This window comes from Sander vitreus, chromosome 16, assembly GCF_031162955.1.
Source record: "Sander vitreus isolate 19-12246 chromosome 16, sanVit1, whole genome shotgun sequence".
Taxonomy (NCBI): Eukaryota; Metazoa; Chordata; class Actinopteri; order Perciformes; family Percidae; genus Sander; species Sander vitreus.
In genome coordinates, this window is record NC_135870.1 from 16273504 (window position 1) to 16296100 (window position 22597).

Here is a 22597-nt window from a genome sequence, read left to right on the forward strand (position 1 = left end):
TAATACAACTAAGCAGGGAGTTTAGTGCGACACTGTCATTTGCTTTCATAGGCAAATAAATTTGCAAATAATCTGCATAACAATGAAAGGATTCCCAGCATCTACAGACAAGGCAATATCATTGTGTACTCTCAATAGTGCAGACTCAGTGCTGTGACGTGATCTAAAACCAGATTGAAATTTTTCAAACACAGAGTTCTGTTGTAAAAAGGCTTGTACCTGTATGAAAGCAACTTTTTCCAAAACCTTTGAAAGAAAAGGCAGATGAGAGACTGGTCTAAAATTGGACAACACTGTGGGGTCAAGATTAGGCTTCTTAAGTCGGGGCCTGACCACAGCATGTTTAAAGACAGCTGGGACAGAACCTGAACTAAGACAAGAATTTTAAAAAGTAAGTAAACTCGACCCAATGGTGCTATTAAAAACCTCTTCACCATTCTGGCGGGAACAATATCTAAGGGGCAGTTGGTAGGTTTCATGTGTTGCAATATCTCAGTAAGCAACGTCAGAGAAACTGGCTTAAATTCCTCAAACACAGCAGAGTGCACAGGAGCAGCAGGTACAAACACATTAAAATTAGCAATGGCGTTTTCACCTGACAGATGCTACTTTGTCGATAAAATAACAGACAAACTCCTCATGTACTGATTGAAACATCTGTCGGAGCAGAGGTGCATGGATTCACGACAGAGTTAATAGTATTAAATAACACTCTTGGTTCATGGCAACTGCTAGCTATGACCCTTAATAAACCCAGTGATACTTGTAAATTGTCCTTCCACCTTCGTTCAGCTTGTCTGCAGTGTTGCCTAAGGGCCTTTTTGGTGTCATTTAGCCAGGGGTCCGCCTTAGGTTTAATAGTTTTAATATGCTTGTGGAATGGAACACAGAGAGAATGTTATCTGGGGAAGAGGGAGAGACCAGACCATTCATGACACAGAGTGCACAGGAGCAGCAGGTACAAACACATTAAAATTAGCAATGGCGTTTTCACCTGACAGATGCTACTTTGTCGATAAAATAACAGACAAACTCCTCATGTACTGATTGAAACATCTGTCGGAGCAGAGGTGCATGGATTCACGACAGAGTTAATAGTATTAAATAACACTCTTGGTTCATGGCAACTGCTAGCTATGACCCTTAATAAACCCAGTGATACTTGTAAATTGTCCTTCCACCTTCGTTCAGCTTGTCTGCAGTGTTGCCTAAGGGCCTTTTTGGTGTCATTTAGCCAGGGGTCCGCCTTAGGTTTAATAGTTTTAATATGCTTGTGGAATGGAACACAGAGAGAATGTTATCTGGGGAAGAGGGAGAGACCAGACCATTCATGACACAGAACTGAGAGCCCATGAACGCAGAAGCAAACTCTCCAGCTGAAGAGGAGGTGACGCAGCGGCGCCTAGAAGCTGAGGATACAGGCTTACTAGCAGGTGGAGGAACACTGATCTCAAACCTGATGGGGAAGTGATCTGAGATACCAGATTCTGTTATTTCACTGATTGAAACTGAAAGCCCATAGGAGATGATGAGATCCAAGGTGTGGCCAAGATGATGTGTTGGCCTTTCCACACATTGATTAAGTCCAAAAGAGTTCAAAGAGTTTAAAAATCATTAGCAAATTTGGTTGGTTTGAGGGACAACAAATATGATTAAAGCTGCAAGCAGAAATGGACGGGCCCTCGCTCCTCTGCGCGCATCGGGGTTACTGGCGTTTCGCCGCTCCTTGCGACCGTGCATTTGCACGGCACTCAGACAATGGGAAGGGAACTCCCTGCTGAGTTCAATGATACCTCACACAAGACTCTACGTCATACAGTTCATTAGCTGTGACAGGGGGCGTGGCCAAAACATAGGGGTCGGGGCAAACCTTTACCAATTAAAAAGAAAGTCTCTGCTGAGTTCATTGATACCTCACATAAGACTCTACCTTAAATGGGTCACCAGTTATGAAAGGGGGCGTGGCTTAAGCATAGGGGGGCAGAACAAACCATCACCAATGAATAAGGAACTATCTGCTGAGTTCATTGATACCTCACATAAGATTCTACCTTAAACGTGTCACCAGTTATGAAAGGGGCGTGGCTTAAGCATAGGGGGCGGGCCAAACCATCAACAATCAAAAACAAACTCTCTGCTGAGTTCAATGATACCTCACACAAGACTCTACCTTAAATGGGTCACCAGTTATGAAAGGGGCGTGGCTAAAGCATAAGGGGCGGGGCAAATCATGACCACTGAAAAAGGAAGTCTCTGCTGAGTTCAACGATACCTCACACAAGTGTCCTGAGTAAGTGGGCGTGGTTACATTATAGGGGGCAGCTCAGTATCACATGTTGACCACACATTATAAGTTTCATGTAAATCGGATGATGTTTGTCATATAAGGCGCATTTCCTGTTGCCAGCGGGGGGGCGCTATTACCAAAAGTAAATATTGGCCTGTAGATGTCCTCAGACCTGGACCCTTGTCAACTCAAAAAGTTACAACAATTTCTTTGTTCATCGCTAAACACTCAAAATGGCCGCCACGCCCACACCGTTTGATGAAAAGTTTTTCTTTTAATAACTTTTCATCTTTAAGGTGTTGAGATGGTACAGACCAAATTTGAAGTCCGCCGGATGAAATCTCTAGGAGGAGTTCGTTAAAGTATAGCACGTTGACTTTTAGGCCTACTTCCTGTTGCCACTAGGGAGCGCTATGACTTTAAGTAAATATCGACCTTTATTTGTCCTCAGGGTTGGAGTCTTATGAATCCTGAAAGGTTTCGAGCCAATTAGACAATGTGCACTCAAGTTACACCCACTTTGACGTACGTTAAAGTACGACATGGGAAATGGCCAAAATTGCACTAATTTTGAACTTTGAAATCAAAATGGCGGACTTCCTGTTCGGTTTAGGGTATGGCTCCAATGACGTTTTTTGTACATCTTGACATGTTACATATGTGTACCAACTTCCATGAGTCTACATTAAACGCACTGCAGGGGCTCAATTTTTTTTTCAACTTTGTAGGGGGCGCTAGCGAGCCATTTTTGTGCGCCTATTCCCGAAACCCTTAAAATACGTACATTTTCACCAGACTTGATGTGACCTCCAATTTTGGTGAGTTTTTGAATATGTTAAGCCCCTCAAAAAGCCAATTAATTTGGTGTAATAATAATAATTATAATTCCTTTAGTTTGAATAGGGCCAAAGCCCGTCTACGGAAAGCCGTTCCACTCCCTATTCAGCCCCATAGTACCAAATTTGGTTGCAGTTCCACCAGAGTTCCACTGGGGGTGATCACGGTTCAGTGCTAGACGGCTAAATTTGTCTCTTTCGCCTGATTGTCGTTGAGAAATCTTAGATTTGATTGTAGTTTTTGCAAGTTCAACATGGATTATAGGTCGAAAGTTGAATGAACGAGTACTTATGCCCTTTCGATTTGTTACAGGTTGAGTCGTTGTTGCCCATAACACGCTAGCATTCTGCTAATGAATGCTGATTGGTCAGTGAAGGACTGATTACGATCGGAGATCCCACTTGACGGCATCCGAAGCAGAGCCAGAATGTCAGAGTGAATATTTCGGCGTGGTCTTTAAAACATTAGCAAACCTCTTTCTAGCACGTGTATTAACAGGGAGAGGCTAACCTGTTAGCTGTGTTGTCGATGCCTCGAGAGAAAAAAGAGCTTGCCGTAAAGCAGTATCTCTGGCCGTATATGTGTATGACGTCATTGACATTTTAAAAGGATTTTTAGAACAAAAAAGCCACTTTAAAAAAATCTAACACCCAGCAGTGTGTATTTTCTTAGCCTCCCCTTTCGAATGCAACATTCAAATTACTAGACAAAAAATGATATCCTGAGAAAAGTGGATTTTGAGGGGTATAGCTCCATTCATCCTGCACTGGCCTGTGAGCGCCCTCTATATGGAACTCTGGTAGAACTGCAACCAGTTCAGAAGCCGGAAGTAACGAGAGAGTGGAATAATTATTAGAAATTCTTTGATAGGGCCTTCGCCAGTGTCGGCGCTCGGCCCCTAAATATTGAAATCCCCACACACCAGGAGCTTGTCGTATTTTGGAACGTCAGCTAAGAACTCAGAAAACTTGCATATAAAATCCTTGTTGAGTTTTGGTGGGCGATAAATAACTGCACACAACACAAGAGAATCCAGATCAGCCACAAACAGCTGAAGTTCAAAAGTAGTATAACAGAATGCAGGTAATAATCTGCAACTGTACTCATCCTTGAAAAGAGTGGCCAAAAATAGGCTAACGATTGTGTCATAGCCACGGGACTTACTGTCGTATAGTAGAGAAATTACCGTATAGTACAGGAGAAGCTTGCAGATAGTTTCGACTTACATTAGCTGTTTAAGTTTAATTACTAATGTTAACTAGCATTTTAGTTAGCAATAATTAGCCTGTGTCCATGTTATCTCCTTACATATACCTATGCTTGCCGTCTCTGCAAGAGATTTCTCTTGGCACAGCTACCAGAAGACTTCCAACTTCCAGACAGGTTGCTCACGTCACATTTACGTCGTCTCTCTCAGTTGGAGGCTGCTCAGTAACGCTCAGCGCTCACCGGAAAAATGCTTCTAATGGCCTTCACTGGTCTCCGTCCAGAGCAACAGGATCTGTTGGTCCATTCTTATATACTGTCTATGCAGGGCCGGCTCTAGCCCTTTGGTTGCCCTAGGCGAGATTGAGTTTTGCGCCCCCCAGTCTCGCAGTGCCAGATCTCCACAGTGCTGAGTCAGCGATAGAGTACCAATGTATGTACATTTTACTTGCATGTAAGTTAGATGGCATCAACATTTGGTCTAATCATAACTGGTCTGGCAACCCAAAGGCCAGTGTTTTGTTTCCAGATTTGTGTGCATGGTGACTTACGATGGGGAGGTCTGGGGGTCCTCCCCCTGAAGATTTTGAACATTAAACACTTCATTTCCTGCATTCAGGTGAATTTTTATGCACCTATTTCTACATTTTTCTGAATCAATTTATGCTGGAAATATCTTTATGTAAAGGGAAACATAGATTACAATCCAAATATAAAACATAAGGGAATATATTGCAGTAAGGCTCTCAGGAAATCTGTATTGCTTTCATCTATTTATTCTCCTTTGGATCAACTTTTCTAATTATATCTGAGTCAGCACACATGTAGCCTATCATTTACTCCTCCCTCCTCTTTTGCGTCTTTTGTTGGGGAAGTAACCTCCTTTAATGTGCATATGACAATTATTCACCTCAGTGATACATGAATTCATTTTAAAGAATTAATAAACCCCTGGACTGTAATATTTCAGATGTGTTTGAGCAATATTTCTACTCATGTTCAAAACTTTGTGCACATTCAAAATATATCACATCTGTGCTCTCTGAGATTTGGAGGAGTCGTGATATTTTGAGAAAAATAAAGTGATAATAGGCTAGTACAAGAATGAAATCACAATATTTCAGAAAATAATCCACCTGCACCACAGTCTGCTGTGCATTACGTGATTGCTCTGCTGATACGGTAGATCTCAGACCTCCTGACAGACTCAGAGCCCCGTTTGAGACTCTGGTCTCTGAATGAGACAAAGTTTAGGGAAGTGGCTGAACGCTGCTCTACATCGGAGGTGGAAAACCGAAACTAAACCTACTGCAGAAATACACGGAGCACAAACGGGACACATCTACCGCAGCATTCCCACAGCAGAGCGCGTCCTTTATAAACCTGCTTAACCAGCTCCGTGGTCTGTGCCGCTGCTCGTCTCTATTGTTACAGCGAGAGTGGACGCTATGCGACGCACAGGTCTGCTTCAGAGCTCCGTGTAGCTGAGGGGGCGCCCTAGGATGATCATGTTTAATAAACATGTTTTATTTCGCATGTCATTCTAATTCTATTATTAATGAGAAGTAGACCTAAGGGCGACACGGCGCCCCCAACACATTTGACACCCTAGGCAATCGCCTAGTTCGCCTATAGCAATCGCCGGCCCTGTGTCTATGGTTGTCACCTGGTTTCAGCCAGGTTTCCGTCAACAAAAGAAAGTCAAGAGCATTGGTCGTAAAGAAAGAATAAGTATTTATTTAATTCAACTTGGTGTTATTGGGACAGATTTGGATTTTTTTCAATATACAATCCAGATGTATGTGGAGTAGTTATATCTATTTCTCTGAAATTCTTTAGAGACCATGTCAGTAGTTCAATGTAAACAATGTGGCGGCTGCATCACTCATACTTTATTCACCTTTGCTCATGGCTCTTGGATTTCCGGGTATGATACCTCTCTCGCTGTCTCACGCAGTAGTGTTGTAGTGTCAAGAAAACAAGAGGGTTAACAAAATACAAGAGGGTGCTAAAACTCACTGGGAAAAAATCAGAGGGGGAATTGAATGAGAGGTCACAGTCAGCATTAAACTGTCCTTCAGACACCACCTAACCAGCTTTGTGGGTTTGTGTTGCATGTAACGAGCAATGCAGTGATTTGGATTTTATTATGTTAAAAAAGGAGAAGAGAAATGCTTTGTTACCTGGTCCACCTAAGACAAAACAACAAGCCCTGAAATGCTGGACAGGAAGTGCCAGCATGACCACAACACAGTGGGTGTGTTTCTCACAACTCACTGCTGTGCAAGCTAATAAATTTTGTGAGTTAACATTAGAAGACAAAGACAAAATGAAAATTGCAATCATTATATGGTGTGATGGTGCTTTGGTGGGCTTGAGACAAAATACTGAAGCAACAGTATAAAGATATGTTTTGTTCTCATTGATGAAAAGAATAAATCACCAATGAAAGAGGAACATTTTAAACAGTTCAATCCCAGTTTCCATTAGGTCTTTCTGGGTCAACGTTTCTTCTGAAGGCAGGAGAACATTTTAAATGCAGTTGTCTTGCATCCAGAGATGTAGACTTGAGTCAGACAGACTTTAAATAAAAAATAAAAACCTACTAAAATCCCAACAAAATAACCTTTAGTACACAATTAATGGGCCCAATTATTAATATGACTTGGTCTCAGCTTGCAATTTACAACTGAAGAATGGTGAATATACTTGGACTTGGCCCCTAACTTGAGAACTAAGTAATGCCAACGCTTCCCCTCCCTCAGCACCGGCGAGAGGGACACTGACATGCGCATGCGCAGTATGGGTGTCAGCGGGTTGGTTGGGCTTGTGTTTACAGCTCGGCTGGTCGGAGCTTTTGGCTGCTGATGTTATTGGGAAAGTGCAATGTTTTGCCAACCGCCATTGGAATAAATATAACCGTGGGAATAAAGGTAAGCGGGTTTGCACTTGCACCATCAACGTAAAATGAGACAGAAAATGCGGCTGTCTCTTCAGTTATGAAGAAAATACCTGTTTTGCAGCTGTCAGGGTAGCATGGCTAGCAGGAGGCGTTAGCTAGCCAGCTAACGTTACATATAGTAATGGCCTGTTTCAAGGCTTTAGCGAGGGCCAGTCAGCGGGTTAATTCACCAAATTACTGCGAACACCTTTACATAGCGGTTTGCTGTATGGTGACGGAACCGTTTTGCTAATTGGTCACTGTGAAGATAAACATTTTTGTCGGACTTTGAATCGATGGCTGCTGAGTAACGTTAGCTATATTTGCTAACGTAAGGTTTTTTAGGGCTAACTGGGGCAATACGTTAACACCAGAGCTTGCTAATTACATTAGACTCACCCAACGTTATTGAGCAAAAAACAATATGTTAACCGTTATTTCAGTTATCAATTAAAGAGCTGTAGGGTTTCAAATGTATCGATGCCCTATGAGTCTTAACAGGCTGCATTGACATGTAGCAGGTTTGCTTGTATCCAGATTAAGTGGTGTACCAGTGAGACCAGAAAGCCAATTAAACCAGTTACAGCTGTCTGTTAAACGGCGAATAACCATTCTGGAGTATAGCGGTGGCTGCTGTGAATTGTTAAGCAACACATATTGTCTACATGATTTATTTGTCACTGTTAATATTTTTGCTGGATGTGCTCTGTTTTTAACCTACAGTGTGTGTGTGTGTGTATAGGCTGATGGTATGGTTTATGCTTACTTTACTGTGAATTTCTGTGGCATATTTACTTATTCAGTACTACTTTACAATGCACTGATTATCACATCAAGCCTCCTGTTTCCCATAAAGTACCATGGGATCTTACCATATACGTACATAATTCATTTTGACATAAGATAAAGACATACATACAATTAGAATAGATGAAGAAATCGCATCATAAGAATATTGATAGCTTAATAACGTAGTTCAGGCTACTTTAACTCACCTAATCAGTTTTTGTTGTTGTTGATTGTCATAACAACAAAAGATGAAAACCATTCATTGTATACATACGTAGACGTTGACAGTGAATCTTTGTTTAAAACTGTAGTATAGCTATACGGATGCTTCTAGGCTGTACTTTGTTGTTTCTTGTACTATGGCACAAGAAGCATTTAATTAATTAATTTGTTAGTTGAAGTTCTGTTATTGTCACATGATAAGGGATGGACCAGCAGGAATTGTTTTTGAGAAGTCTGTGGTGGTGCGTGGGTGTCTGACATGTCTGCTGTGATGCATTTCTTTGACACGTTTTACCAGTCCCTTAGGCATAGAAACACTTATTACAATAATAAATGATACATTTACAATCTAACCATATATCTAGGTGAATAAAATGTCGGTAATGCGTTATTTTTTTCTAGCAGAATATTTTGAAGGATTTATTTTTTTAAATCTAACCTTTGACACCTATTTCAATATTTCAATTCAAAAGCTCTGTCAATCAGTCAATTAGAGCAAGTTGTGCCAACACAAATATGTAGAGTAAGTCAAGTAACCTGTTTGTACTGAGTTATATTCCATATTTCGCTCCCTTTCTACTCATAGTGAGACAGAGTTAGTTAGCTGTCATTAGCGTAATGCCTAAGACTGTTTGCCTAGAATAGGATTGTTGTAGCTCTCGTCTCTTTGTGAGTTCAAATATTTCTCAGCGGTGGATAACATTAATGGTAACAGTGAGCCAAATGTGCCAGCTGTCACTTTACTTAGCCAAATGTGCCAGCTGTCACTTTACTTGATTCAGGTCTTGTTCCTGTTCTGTTTCCTGAAACTCAGGTGTTACAGTAATGCAGGTGCACAAAAGACACACAACCTAGATTTGCGTGCAAATATTTGCATTGTTAACAACAATCAATGTGTGTACTAGAGGTGTGGGAAAGTCAGTTCATCAGATACATACTATACCATTCTATACAGGTATATTTTTTATATTGGTCTTAGTACAACACAATACTTTTTCAGGCATGCCTGTTCAGGGCTCTAGAGTGCGACCAAAATTTGTAAGGGTGTGACTAAGATTTTTCCTAGGTCGCACCGGTGCACCTAACGTCCTCACATCCGCTGCCTCTCCACGAACGAAGCGATGTCGTTTATATCGATATGGTTTAATGTTGCGTTACATGACCCATTCCTTCTGTAAAGCCGTGCTTGTGTTTGGATCTCTCCTCCGCGCAGCCCCCCCCCCATTCATGCACACACGGCTCACCTGCAACATGGAGAGACACAGCGCCACCGGTCCACATGCTGACATTTGTCTACAGTTTTAATTGTTATTAACACAGCTGTATATTGTTAAGTATGAGAGGGAAAGCTGTATTGGTACCAGTGTTTCCGCTGTTAACTCTTTGTTATTGCGGCCGCCACGGCGAAAAACACAGAAGTTATGAAATGCAACTAACTTCAGTTCGTTGAGTAGGCTAATAGGGTGTGAGACGGAGCCTGCTGGACCTGGGCGAGAGATGTGTCCCGCCAGAATATCATAGTTCATAAAAATGCAGCGCAGTGACGATACAGACATTTCATAGCCTACACAAGACGTGTGTAACGCCGCTGACCCGCCAAAGTGCATTCGACCCGTGCTGGACCCATTCATAATGAGTCAGCCGTCACTCTGTGAGTAACATACGCTTCAGTCCATCGCACTCCCCCTCTCTCCCTCTGTCTGTCTGTCTTTCAGTTTTTTGTTTGTTTAAGATTTCGGCCTTTATTTTGATAGGACAGCTGAAGACATGAAAGGGGAGAGAGAGGGGGGAATGACATGCAGGAAAGGGACGCAGGTCGGAGTAGAACCAGGGCGTCATCTCTCTCTTTTAATCAGTCTGTTATTGTTGTTGAAAACAAGTGAAGGAGCTTTCTCAGATATATATATATATATATATATTTTTATATATCCTAGGCTATTTATTTCAGATAACTTTCATTTACATGTTTTGCAACTGTATATTTTCAAACTGGTAGGAAACCATGTCTGCATTTTATTTGAATCACAATCTGTTTTAATAAAAGAGCTTGTGAAAAGTGGCTTTGACTTAAAACTGAACATTTAGCCCACTTTGTAAAAAAAATACAGAGCTATATATTGTGTAGGCTATCGCCATTCAGCGTTAACGGCGACGCAAGGAAAAATTTGGGTGCACCTAAATTTTGTGCTGGTGCACCTAAATAAAAAAAGTTAGGCGCACCAGTGCAACCAAGGCAAAAAGTTAGTCTGGAGCCCTGCTGTTTGTAAGCCATTGTTTAAAAGCAGACCACAATACAATGGTTCTAAATGATCATTCAGTTATCTGTCATTTGGGGAGCTGGTGTAGACTGAATAGCAGGGGGCTGGCTTCAACTGTAGTGGATTTGTGTTTTCCTTGCAGTTGCTGTGAAAAGATTAGGAATAGACCGGTTATCGGTCCGTTTTTTTGGCAGTTTGCAGCTTATCTGTATCAGCGTTTTATTTGACCAATAACCGATAAAGTTAATTAATTAAAAAGGGTGTTACTTTGGCTCTGCTACAGCTCTGTCTCTGTTCCTCTGCTTCGGTTTCACTCACCACTGAGTCTCACTAAATGTCCTGCAACACTATCTGACTATCTATTACTGTGTATTAAGTTGAAAGTTTCTAATTTATTAAATAATTCCTTAAAGCATTTAAACAAAGTTTTGTGTTGGGAGTTTGTAACATTCCAAAATCTTCACTGTAAATGCATATCGGTTCCATATATCGGTTATCGGTTTCATTAACTACTAATAATCGGTATCGGCCTTGAAAAACCAGGATCCCTAAAAAAGATGATATGGGATCGAAAGCATATTTCTTGGCTAAGAGACAGAGAGAGCTTGTTTTCTTTATAGGTGATCTGTCTCCGTGTAGTACTGTGGATTGTCTTTTAAAAACAAACTGATAATACTTCAGATTAGAAAAGTCAATGTTTGCTTTAATGATATGTAATGACTTACCCTGAGACACATGGCCTATGTGATAAAGTGTGTATTTAAAATGAATAAATTCCCTTCAAATTATTCAGACCTCCAGTCATCATCACCCCAGGAGGGCAAGAACTTTAATCAGTTTTATGAATGCTTATTAATTATTTTACCATTTTAATTTTTTGATTAGGAGGAAAGGAAGATTATCTTGGTGTTGGCTTATCAGTGATATTTCAATCATCAATATAGATACTTCCTTACCCACTGTTGTGGCAAGCAGTTTATTTGAGAATATTGTGTGTATACAGTATAACAAAGCAAGAAGATAAACTAGTTTATATATAATAAAATATTGTTGTTAGGCCAAATGACTGCAGAAATGAAAGGAAAGTATTCATTACATTACACTCTAAAATTAACACTAATAATGTATAATGTCAATATTTATATGACTATGGTCATATGGTATTTTGAGAGTAAAACTAATGCATTTTCTCTCCCTTTTATTTTGCAGAATGTACATAAAACGGCTATAAAATAAACCTACTCTTTCCTTTTAACCGCATATGAACCTAGTATTAGTGACACTTGCTGCTTTCAGTTCTAATTTCTAAAGACCTAACACCTTTAACAGCTGTTTGTTTTTGGATCATATACTCACTTAAGCACACAGGTGTAAAGTTTCCTTTATAAGCCATAGTCCTGTTTATAAACCAGCAGAGATGCACCACTGCTAAATACATATCTGTGAATAGTATGTACATTGTGCAGCTCAGTATCTCACAGTGGAGGGTTTCAGTTGTGCCAGCGCTGAATTTCAGAAATTAAAGGCCGGCCCTCACTGAGTGATCACTTTTTATTTTGTTCTTCTCAGTCATGTGAGATTGTTTTGTGATTGAGTGTGAGACATGCAGAGGGTTCACTCCTGAATAGCCAACTGAGAATCTGTGAACTGCTCACACGGTACAAATAAGATGTACATAAGGGACAGCGTGTGTGTGTTTCCTTGATTTGTACAATTCATGACTTTTTCATTTCAGAGCTCCTCATCCATTCCTTTTCTTTCTTCTCTCTTTTGTACCCTACCTTGCGACTCGTATTGTGTTAGTTCAGCCTTTTCTGGCATTCTTTACTCCTTTTCCTCTCTCTACCTTTCTCCCTGCTATCCCTGACTGGCCGAAGTTACTGCTGTGCGGCGAGTCAAAAGGAACTGTGTTGCAAGCTTGAGTGCTATCTGGCTGTGTCTGGCTGTCTTTCTCGCCCTTGTGAGGTGTACGCAGGGCCCAGCTGGCAGCCCAGAACAGCCCGATCAGCTGGAGAGTGGTAGGGAGATACAAAAAATGAAGGACAGGCGTAGGTTTCCAGCGTGCACATTTTTACACATGGATTGACATAAGATATGCTTGTTTCAAATTCAAATACTTTGCACCTGTTTTTGACTGTGACAAATGGCTAAGACAAGTCACTCTTGTCATTCATTTGGTCCCAAAATTAAACTGTACTCTGCATCATCCATTGCAGGACACACCCATCAACCTAACGGCTGTTATCAGTTTGTGTGTCAGCTGAGTTGGTAAACCTCAGCCCTACTACAGCAGACAACTTTTAATCCTGAAAAATACAGTTTGGTGCCTGATTGCATCTTGTCACTAAATATGTGCTTGCGTAAACAATCTGTGATAGATGCTGTTGATTCTGAAACCTGACATCGGCATGATGTACTTCATATCACAATGTAAAAACACTTGGAACAGCTGATGCGATTGCATGTGCAACATATAAACCTATAAAATTGGGCTGAAACAATTAGTCTATTGATCGATTAGTCAATAATATATTAAATGTTTCGGTCATCATTCAAGCAAACATTGCCAAGCTTTCTCCTGACCCAGCTTCTCAGATGTGAAGATTTGCAGTTTTTTGTTGTTGTTGCCATAAATGATAGTAAATTGAATAACTTTTGGTTTGGGACTGTTGGTGGTGAGACAAAACAAGCTATTTGAGTGGGAGTCAGTGGGAAATGTGGACATTTTATATAGTAAATTATATTACATAGCCAAACATTTCAGCCCCCTCTGCTTTAAATTATTTTGCCTACATTTCACTTCCCTGTGGTGAAGCGGCGACAAGACAGCGGAAAGGAGCGGGTCCTACGGGCAAGCTACACGCTGATAATGGCAAGTTTGGAAGAAAATTTGGATCGTGCAACAAGGCAGGCCTGCTTGGCACTTTCGGGGGAATTATTGTAAAAATGTACAAAGAATATTTTTATGGCATTTACTCTCTAACTGGGACGTTTTGGGACCTATTGGCGGGGATTTGCTATGGACCAAATACACACGGCGATAACACTGGCAAGATCAAATTACGTTTAACCATGTATCATGTACCAAAATTGTCTCTCCAGTGAAATGCATAGTGATATAGAGTGATAGTATTTTATTGAGGATGCAATGCACTTAAAATAACAAGAATAAAAACCAGAATTAACTTTCAGAGCTGTTTCTGTCAGCAGTAACAGTAACTCACCACCCAGGTATCACCACAGTAGTAATAGTGCCTGCACTAACCTAGGCGCAAGTCTAACGGTAGGGGGTGCTGTTACGCGCCTTGCTTTCTAGCGTTGTGATTGGCCGAGTGGCTGTAGCTGCGCGTGCAACTCGCGTGCGTGATGACGTCATTATCTGATCCGTATCTGCGTAGGGGGGTGTGACGGGCGGCGCTAATATTGCATTTTGTTTAGATGTGTAAAGGTGTTAGAAAACGTAGAGTTAGACCTATGTGTAGTGGTTAAAAAGTTAGGGTTAGGGTGTCCAACTGTCATACAGGGAGTGGTTTGTGGTGTTTAAAAAGGCCTTGTTTTAGGCTGTCTGTCCACGTTTCCTGACGTTTTTTCGCTAGTTTGTTAGCTTGTTTTTCCCACAGCTATTTTTCCTCCACTAAAAAGATCTTTTCAACAACTACCGTTACTTTTTCTTTAATTCTCTTGGTGGAATCAAGAGGATTAAAGAAAAAGTAACGTTTTTTTTAACACCTTTACACATCTAAATAAAATGCAATATTAGCACCGCCCGTCACACCCCCCTACGCAGATACGCGAGTTGCGCGCAGCTACGGCCGCTCGGTCAATCACAACGCTAGAAAGCAATGCGCGTAACAGCGCCCCCTACCGTTAGACTTGCGCCTAGGTTAGTGCAGGTACTATTACTACTCACCACCCTTGCCGAAGGTGGTTTGCACCAAATGAACCACTGTAGATGACGAGGGTTTGGTTGTCATGGTGATACACACAACAATGTTCCAACAGAGGAAACTGCTTCCTGCTTCTCTTCTCACTGTTTTCAGCTCTAACATGGTAAATATGAGACAGGGAATAGTAAAATAATAAGGGATAAGATTTGGAAAGAAAGATTTGAAACAAAGAATGAAACATTCATAAGAGAGGACGAGAAAGAGAGTAGCTGGAGAAAAAATAGTGAGAGGAAATGAAGGAATGCTCTACTGCTTTTGTCTTCTGTACTCCAAAACAAGCTGGTGTTGTTAAGCGCAGTGCATCGAATATGATGTGCAAAAATTGTGGCTTTGTTGAAGTTCAAGAACATTCTCTTACAAGCCTAGAAATGTCCTTTTAAGACATTTAGAAACCTTTTAAGTGTTTAGATAGGAAATGCTGTTGCTAATTCTGTAACAGTCAGTAGCATGATAGGCAGTGGATTGTGTGTCTTGCTGGAAATGTACCAAGGAACTGAAAACGTTGATAAGGAACAGTGTAGCTTGGCAGGAGCAGGCAGAGGACTGTTGCTGAGGCTCGGGAGGAAAGCAGGGTGACAAGGCAACCATTATAAGCCTGTCGGAGCCGCCAGCTACTCCGAGACATAGAGTATGAGGTTTTTGTGTGCATGCACGTGTGCCTGTGGGTGAGTGCTTATTTGTGTTCATAATATAGCTGCTTGTGCATAGCATAGAAACATATACATCATTAAACATGGTTTCATTATAAAAACCACAGATGTCAGAGACATCAAATGATTTGAATTTATTTTTTAATTTTTAATTTTAACATCAAAATTGTAAGAGTCAATTGTAGAGGGATCGGAGGGCTTAAAGAGATGGCCTTAAAAATCAGATTGGTTGTACTCAATACTGTGTGTAAATAATAATGTGCTGTGGATGTATAAATGTAAACAAAGTACTGTATGAATGCCAAATGGTGGAGACAAGTTAGTCTACCTTTGTTGTGGTGGGTGTGGGTAGGTGGATACTAACCATGTTAACAAGTATGTGCTGGGATTTTAGAAAGTGAAAAGGAGGTAAAACAGTAAAGTGTGTGAAACATAGTTTTTGTCAACTGAATGCTCATAATTAGTTATTCCTTCATGGGCCCAACAACTCAAAGGCAACAGCATATCTTTTTTTCTTGGTCTTGGCAAAGTGAACCAAACGTGTAACCGACCTTCAAGTTATATGACTCATCATTGGTTGGAGTTGTGTAGTATTAGAATCTACATTGTAATTGTTATACACAGATTTCAAAGGGTGACAGTTTTCTGCTCAATCTAAGGCTACAGTTATGCTTCAGAGTAGCAGAGTAGCCATGACAAATCATTGTACTTTGTGACCCTCTCTCTCAACATCAGTTTTGCAATACAAGTGAAAAACAGCACCCAACATTTTTGGCTGAATACCAGTGGCTCATTTCCGTCAGTTTGCTTTAAAAAGATAGAGAACAAGCCTAAACTGTCAGTTTATGTTATTCAGTTTGTGTTTGGTAGCCTCATAATAACATTCCCTTCAGCAAAAGATGTTGTAAAACCTTCTTATCACACAGAGATAGCTACTTATATTGAGGTATATTCTGGGTCAGTGTAACAATGTTATCATAAGTAATGCACATTATTAACTGCTTTGACCTTTCCGCTGCAGACCTTTTTTTCCTATTACTTTTTCATTGTTGGACCTGCTTTGAATAGGAAGGGCGGACATTTGAAAGGAATGTCCTATTTGATAGCAATAAGGGCTGAGGAAATAGAAGATTGCAGATGAGGAGGGAGGAAGGAAAGTAGTCAAAGAGAGAAGGTAGGATTAGAGAGGGGGAACAGACAGAAATAGCTTGTTATGGTCTCTTGTTGAATCTCTGCCAAAACCTTCTGTTGCGCCTTTCTTCCTGTGTAACACACAATGGCACCTCTCGCTGTTCCAGGAGTTTCAGGAGTTAGCTCATGTCCTAACTTTAACAATAGAGCTTTAGCTCATTTTGCTTGTAAAACGATTCTTAATTTGATTTAACCTCCGATTGTCATACCTAAACTCACATAGAGCTAATCTTGAAGTTAGAGGTAAAAAGTAAAAAAAAAAACTATTTTCTCCTTTCTTTCTTTTCCTCACTTCCCTATACCTGTTCCAAACCTTCCTTCCGCTTCCCAAGTCTTTTCTCCTGTCATCAGCTGTCCTCACAAATAAAGAGATAATTTTTCAGAATGCGTGCTCAGGTCAGTTTTGCACACTTCTCATGATAAGTGACACACACAATTTCATATTTGATTGCTCATTTTATTCGTATATCTTGTGCCAAAATATGATGGCGCAATATTAAAATATTATATATATTAAATATATATTAAAATTTCATGGAGGGAGCCGGAGTGACAGGCTGAGCTGACGATGTGCTGTGTTTTCCACAGGATCTAGGTTATTTGTGGTTGCAGCGGCAGGCAGGACAGGAGAACAGCCGTGCACTGAGGAGTGCACGTGATGCAATTAGCACATTCATTGAATTTTTTTGTGTGTGTTTAGGTAATGTGTTTCTTGTGTACATGTTTAATGTGGTGGTGGTGGGGGGGCACACATTTTTTTAATGGGCAATACTGAAGTGGAATAGATGGATGCTTGTTCTCTAATTCCTCAGTTTCATATGCATGTTTCTTTTTCAAATGACCCTTGCATCACCATGGCTTTGCATTGCATCACGCTATTTTGCAAATACTGTACCTCTTCTTTATTCTGCTGAAATAGACAATTTTACCTCCGATGACCCACAGATCCTCTTTTTCTTCTGATCTTCCCTGTGTTTTTACTTCTTCGTGTTCACTCTTAACTTGAACTAAGCTTTTTTTGCTGAACCTTTTTTGCACCCTGTTTTTTCTCTTTTATCTCTGGTTTTTTTTAATGCTTCCTCAAAGTTTCTTAAAGGTGTCTAAAATATATCCAAAAATGAATTAGAAATGGACACCCTTTTAAGAGAGGGTTAGTTTCTAAGTAGTCTATATCCACGACATTCCACATCCGGGATTGCTCCGTTGCCGTCGGAAATTCCCCCGGATTTCAATCTTTTCAGCCTGATGTCCGGTACCTTCCGTTTTGTTTGTGTTGGAATTTTAAACTCTGGTCGATTTATGAGTACTATGGTTAACTGCTCCTCAGGGTAAATCCAGATAGCTAGCTAGACTATCTGTCCAATCTGAGTTTTCTGTTGCACGACTAAAACAACTTTTGAACGTACACATACACGTTCCTCCAAAACAAGTTCCTTCCAGAGGCTATTTTGCGGCGGCACTGTGGTTTTCCCCGGAGCGTTGCGCCGCCCATGACGATTGTGATTGGTTTAAAGAAATGCCAATAAACCAGAGCACGCTTTTCTCCCATCCCTAAATGCTGTGTGGACTAGCCAGACCCTCCTCCACAGCGCTGTGGCGAGACTAGTTTCTAAATAGCCAAGTTTCCAGTTGCCTTGAAAGATGCCTTTCATGGAATTCATCACATCATGACTGTTTTCTGCTTCTTTTCTTTCTTTCTTTTTTTCTTTTTCTAGGTGATTTAGCTCATCATCTCCCACCGCTTTCTCCTCCCGTCTTCCATTCATGAGCAGCGTGGCTGAGTTTAACAGCAGCAGCCATGGATGACAAAGGCTCAGTGGGGAAGATTAGCGTGTCTTCGGACTCAGTGTCCACTCTCAACAGTGAGGACTTTGTCCTTGTGTCCCGGCTGGGGGACGAGACACCCTCCTCCACTAATAATGGTAGTGATGACGAAAAGACAGGACTGAAGGTAAGGATGGTTGGGTGTAGGTATGGACGGAAGTACAAAGGAGAGAAGGGAAACTTCAGAGCTGTTCTGGTCAGAGTTAAGATGCTGAGTAATAGTCTGTTGACATTTACTGTGATAACAACTCCATAGAGCATAAATAATTTCCTAAGATGCTTACTGTGAAAATCATGGGTACCGTATGCTCCAAACTGATAATAGTCACAATTGGGTCCTGACTACATAAGAAAAATTACAGCTACTGTAAAGCAATAGTTATGTTCAAAGTAATAGGTAGGATAACATGCCAGGCTGTGCTGTGGGCTAAATGGTGTCCTATCAGCTCTTTTTTATTGTAATAGTTCAAACTGATTTAGGAGTGTACCAAAGCATGATTTACCAAAACGTCTTGATGTTTATTTCATCTTTACCTATTTGTCATCAGTGTAACTTGTTATAATTGCAGGTCACAGTCCATACATATTCCAACTCTCATCCATCTTTTTAAACATGCAGTCTCACACTAACCATAAGGCGGCTAACCATCTCTTGTTTTGCTTTTTCTACATTCTCACTCTACCCTCTTCTCATAGTTGGTCTTAGATATGTGTGTTTTATTTGTGCTTGACTGTTTTCATGTGCTTCCTATAGTAAGGAAGCCCTTAAATCCTTGCACATCACCAGAAATTGAGAGCACATTGTAACAGGTTTTGATTGTAGTGAATAACTTGTTCCTGTCTGTCAAACCTGTGAAGAATTACATTTGTTTTTCCACTGAGTATTTGGAGGGCAATTTCTGTATTTTACAACCTGGACCCTATTTTCCCATGCATTTGTGTCTTAAGTGACTAATGTGAACAAAAAATGTTGAAAAAAACATTCTTGCTTGATGCTAGACCAATTTCAAATATTTTTGTTAGTCACTTAGACAGAAGTGCATGGGAAAATAGGGTCCAGGTTAAAAAAAAATACCAAAATGACCCTTTAACTTTGGGAGAACTCCCATCTGCAGTCATTTAGCTGCTTCTTACAGCATGTGCTATCATATACAGTCTGTCTGACATACAGTATGCCCTCTGCGATTCAAGTCAGTGCTTCAGTTAGCGCTCACTCAGCAGATATTAGTTTACAAACAGTGTGGCGATGCAGCTACAAGAGCTTTGAACTCATTGTCAGGGGAAATAATGGTGTTTTGTGACCAGGGTGTGTCTCCATAAGGAGAATGAAGACTTTCTGAGGACAGAAATGTAGCTCCTCTCCTCTCCTCTCCTCTCCTCTCCTCTTTCACTTATGTAGCTGGCTCTCATGTTCATCCTGTGTCCAGTAGTTTATAGCAATACTGTACTCTACCTGTGTTTCTTTGTAAAGAAAGGAATTGTCAACTTGGAGTTGTAAATGTACCACAAGATGGCGTCAGCAGAGCATGGATGTTGCATATTCAGTTGATAGGAAGAGGTCACAATTTTTTCCTTATTTGCTGTACTTGGAGATGAGAGAACTTAAGTTAGCATTTTACACGAGGACAGTCTGTAAAAGGATTACAATTATTTTTGACGGAAAACCGAGTTGAGGTATCAGTTTTGTGCAGCCTAGTGGCGGCAGAACAGCAGTACACCACACACATCCACTGTTCTCAATATTTAGTGGTGAAATCACTCCATTGCCTGACGCTTGGTCATCCAGATATCATGTGTTGGTTCTCGCCAACGAACTCTTGTGCACATTTCCCTCCCAGTCAGCCCATCCAGTCAGAGAGGAGTCAGTGTGTCTAAACTTGTTGTTTGTTATGCAGGTGATTTCTGAGGAAGGGGTCAGCTTTAAGGTCAGTCTCTTCTCTCGCTATCTTTCCTTTTCTCCTCTTCTCTCTGTATCTCTTTCTTGCTTGTATCTTTCTTCCTCTCTTTCTGTGATGTGATTCCGTGGTGATTGTCTGTGATTATTTGTGCGCTCTGTATTTTTTGCCGGCTGTTGAGTGATGGCCCTAGCCAGCCTATTTAACACTTAAGTTTTGATGATGGTAGTGATAGACATTCTCACATATAGGACTGTAGCTGTATCTGACAATTGCCCAGGCTTTTAGCACTACCTGTTAATCACAAGGCCCACCACAGTTGCATAGTGATGCAGTTATGTCAGATATGTGAATCTACATTTAGAATTGATGGTTGCTTTACATCAGTCTTCAAATGATGTATTTTTTTCATTTTATGGCATTAGGACTATTAGCATGGATGCTGTAGTATCCATCCTGCTCTACATAATTACTTCTCTACATGGAAATCCTACTTGGAACATTTTACCTGCATATTCAACCATTCAATTATCACACACATAGGCTGAAAAATCAGATTCTCTATTCTTAATTGTCTGTTCCTATCCCTTACTGCTCAGCACAGCAGTACCCTCTGCAGCTTAAGTCTCATTTTCTTACCTAACTTCAGGCTGCTGCCACAGCAGGCAGGGGAAATGGGGCCTTGCATCCTTTCGTGGCACCTCATTGTTTGTCCAGCCTAAAGCTTGCTCTTTGATTGCTATGTGTTAGCTTTGGAATAAGTTCACACAATTGGTGTTGGCATTGCTCATCTGCTTCATACAGGTATTTTACAACTCAAATTCACTGCCTACTAATCACTAATATTGTTTGAAACATAATGAAGATATATCTCTCACCGCCAACATGAAATAAGGCATCTTTCCCCCTGAAACACATTGCAATCACTTGAAATAAGAGAAAATTGTCATGCAGTTGATGTAGGTTGGAAGATTAGCTTACATTCACTATGTTATGGTGATTACTACAGTGATTTTGTTTTGTTAAAATATTTTATACTCCTTTTGTCCTTGCTTCTTTGTGTGTGTGTGTGTGTGTGTGTGTGTGTGTGTCAGATTGTGGGGAATGGAAGTGAGCAGCAGCTCCAGAGGGAGTTAGAGGATGTCCTCATGGAACCATCGGTAGTCGACACTGGGCTCAGATCAGAAACGGGAATGGACAGCCTTGGTGGTGGCGACCATGGCCCTCTTCCTGCTACAGTGTCACCTGTACCGGCAGGCTATGACCCTCTGAGCGCACCACCGCTCAAGTTGGAGATGGTGCTTCCTGTTCAGACGGCTCAGGAGAGTGAGCTGAATGAGAGATCGTACCGAGGTGAGCCACAATGGGACTTAATCAAACAGTATCCTTAAAGTGTTCACCCTGTAGCCTGTCCCCCAGGGTTCAGCAACAGTGCGGGAGCTTCATCAGTGGTCCCCAAGGGATTATGTCATGCACTGCAATGCACATGTACACCATACTATACACAAACACAAAGTACATGCAATCCCCCATGCAAATGTATAGGGAAGAGGCAATGTCATTGCTTATATACAGTAGGTTCAGCAGTAATATTAAAGAAGAGAATAGGGAATCCAGTCATGAAACTGGGTTAAAGTGCTGCTTCAGTGTTCAATTTCACTGATTGACAAAACTGTTGATCTCACGGCTACTTCACCTCATTTCTACTTTGCAGAAGGCAAGTAAGCTTATGTTAGATGAGGACAATAATGTTGATCTACAACCATAAAATCATGATAGGAGTTAGAAAATAAGCAAATCCTTTGCCTTTCCTTTCTTCTACTCTTCTTTCCACCCCTCTCCCAATCCATTGCCACTTTGCAGGAGATGAATCATCATCAGATGGCAGTCCTGGCAGTCCCATCCAAGATGAAGACAGCGTTGTGTTCAGCCAGCTGACATATCTTGGGTGTGCCTCGGTCAACGCCCCCCGCAGTGAGGTGGAGGCCCTTCGTATGATGAGTATCCTCAGAGGGCAGTGCCAACTCCCCCTGGATGTCACACTGTCCGTGCCAGGCGTGTCCGAAGGCACTGTCAGGTATGGGAAACATATGGATTATTGGTTCCAGTTCTACTGTGCACTGTTGCACTCAATGTTCAGTTACATGTCATACGCACAGTACACAAACGCAGCAACTTTGAAGATATCAAATGGCAAAAAATGTTATTGATATTCTAACAGGTTGCTGGACCCCAACACCAGTACAGAGATCGCCAACTACCCTATCTACAAGATTCTGTTCTGTGTGCGAGGCCATGATGGCACACCAGAGAGTGACTGCTTTGCCTTCACTGAGAGCCACTACAATGCTGAGATCTTCAGGATCCATGTGTTCCGCTGCCAAATCCAAGAAGCGGTGGGGATTCAATCATTAATTAATTGATTGATTGATTGTTGTTTCATTTATGTGTAACTATGTTTATTGAAGACACATTTAATGAATAGGTTCACAATTTTCGTCCTAAAGTCCTAAAACAGTAGCCATTAAGATATCCACTGTGTTTTTAATG

General features: G+C 41.0%; 1 protein-coding gene across 7 annotated transcripts in view; it reads left to right on the forward strand.

The window, feature by feature from the left end:
* The first annotated feature begins 5650 nt into the window (after positions 1-5650).
* The window catches only part of rabgap1 (RAB GTPase activating protein 1), a 75881-nt gene continuing 58934 nt past the window's right edge, over positions 5651-22597 (forward strand). The window contains exons 1-6 of one of the 7 annotated variants that reach the window (XM_078272096.1): positions 5651-5791; positions 18044-18279; positions 20048-20077; positions 21142-21400; positions 21911-22124; positions 22269-22443. In XM_078272096.1, the coding sequence (XP_078128222.1) occupies positions 18127-18279; positions 20048-20077; positions 21142-21400; positions 21911-22124; positions 22269-22443 (831 nt within the window). In that variant the 5' untranslated portion in view covers positions 5651-5791; positions 18044-18126. The other 6 variants (XM_078272094.1, XM_078272093.1, XM_078272095.1 and 3 more) reach the window with 6 other exon arrangements.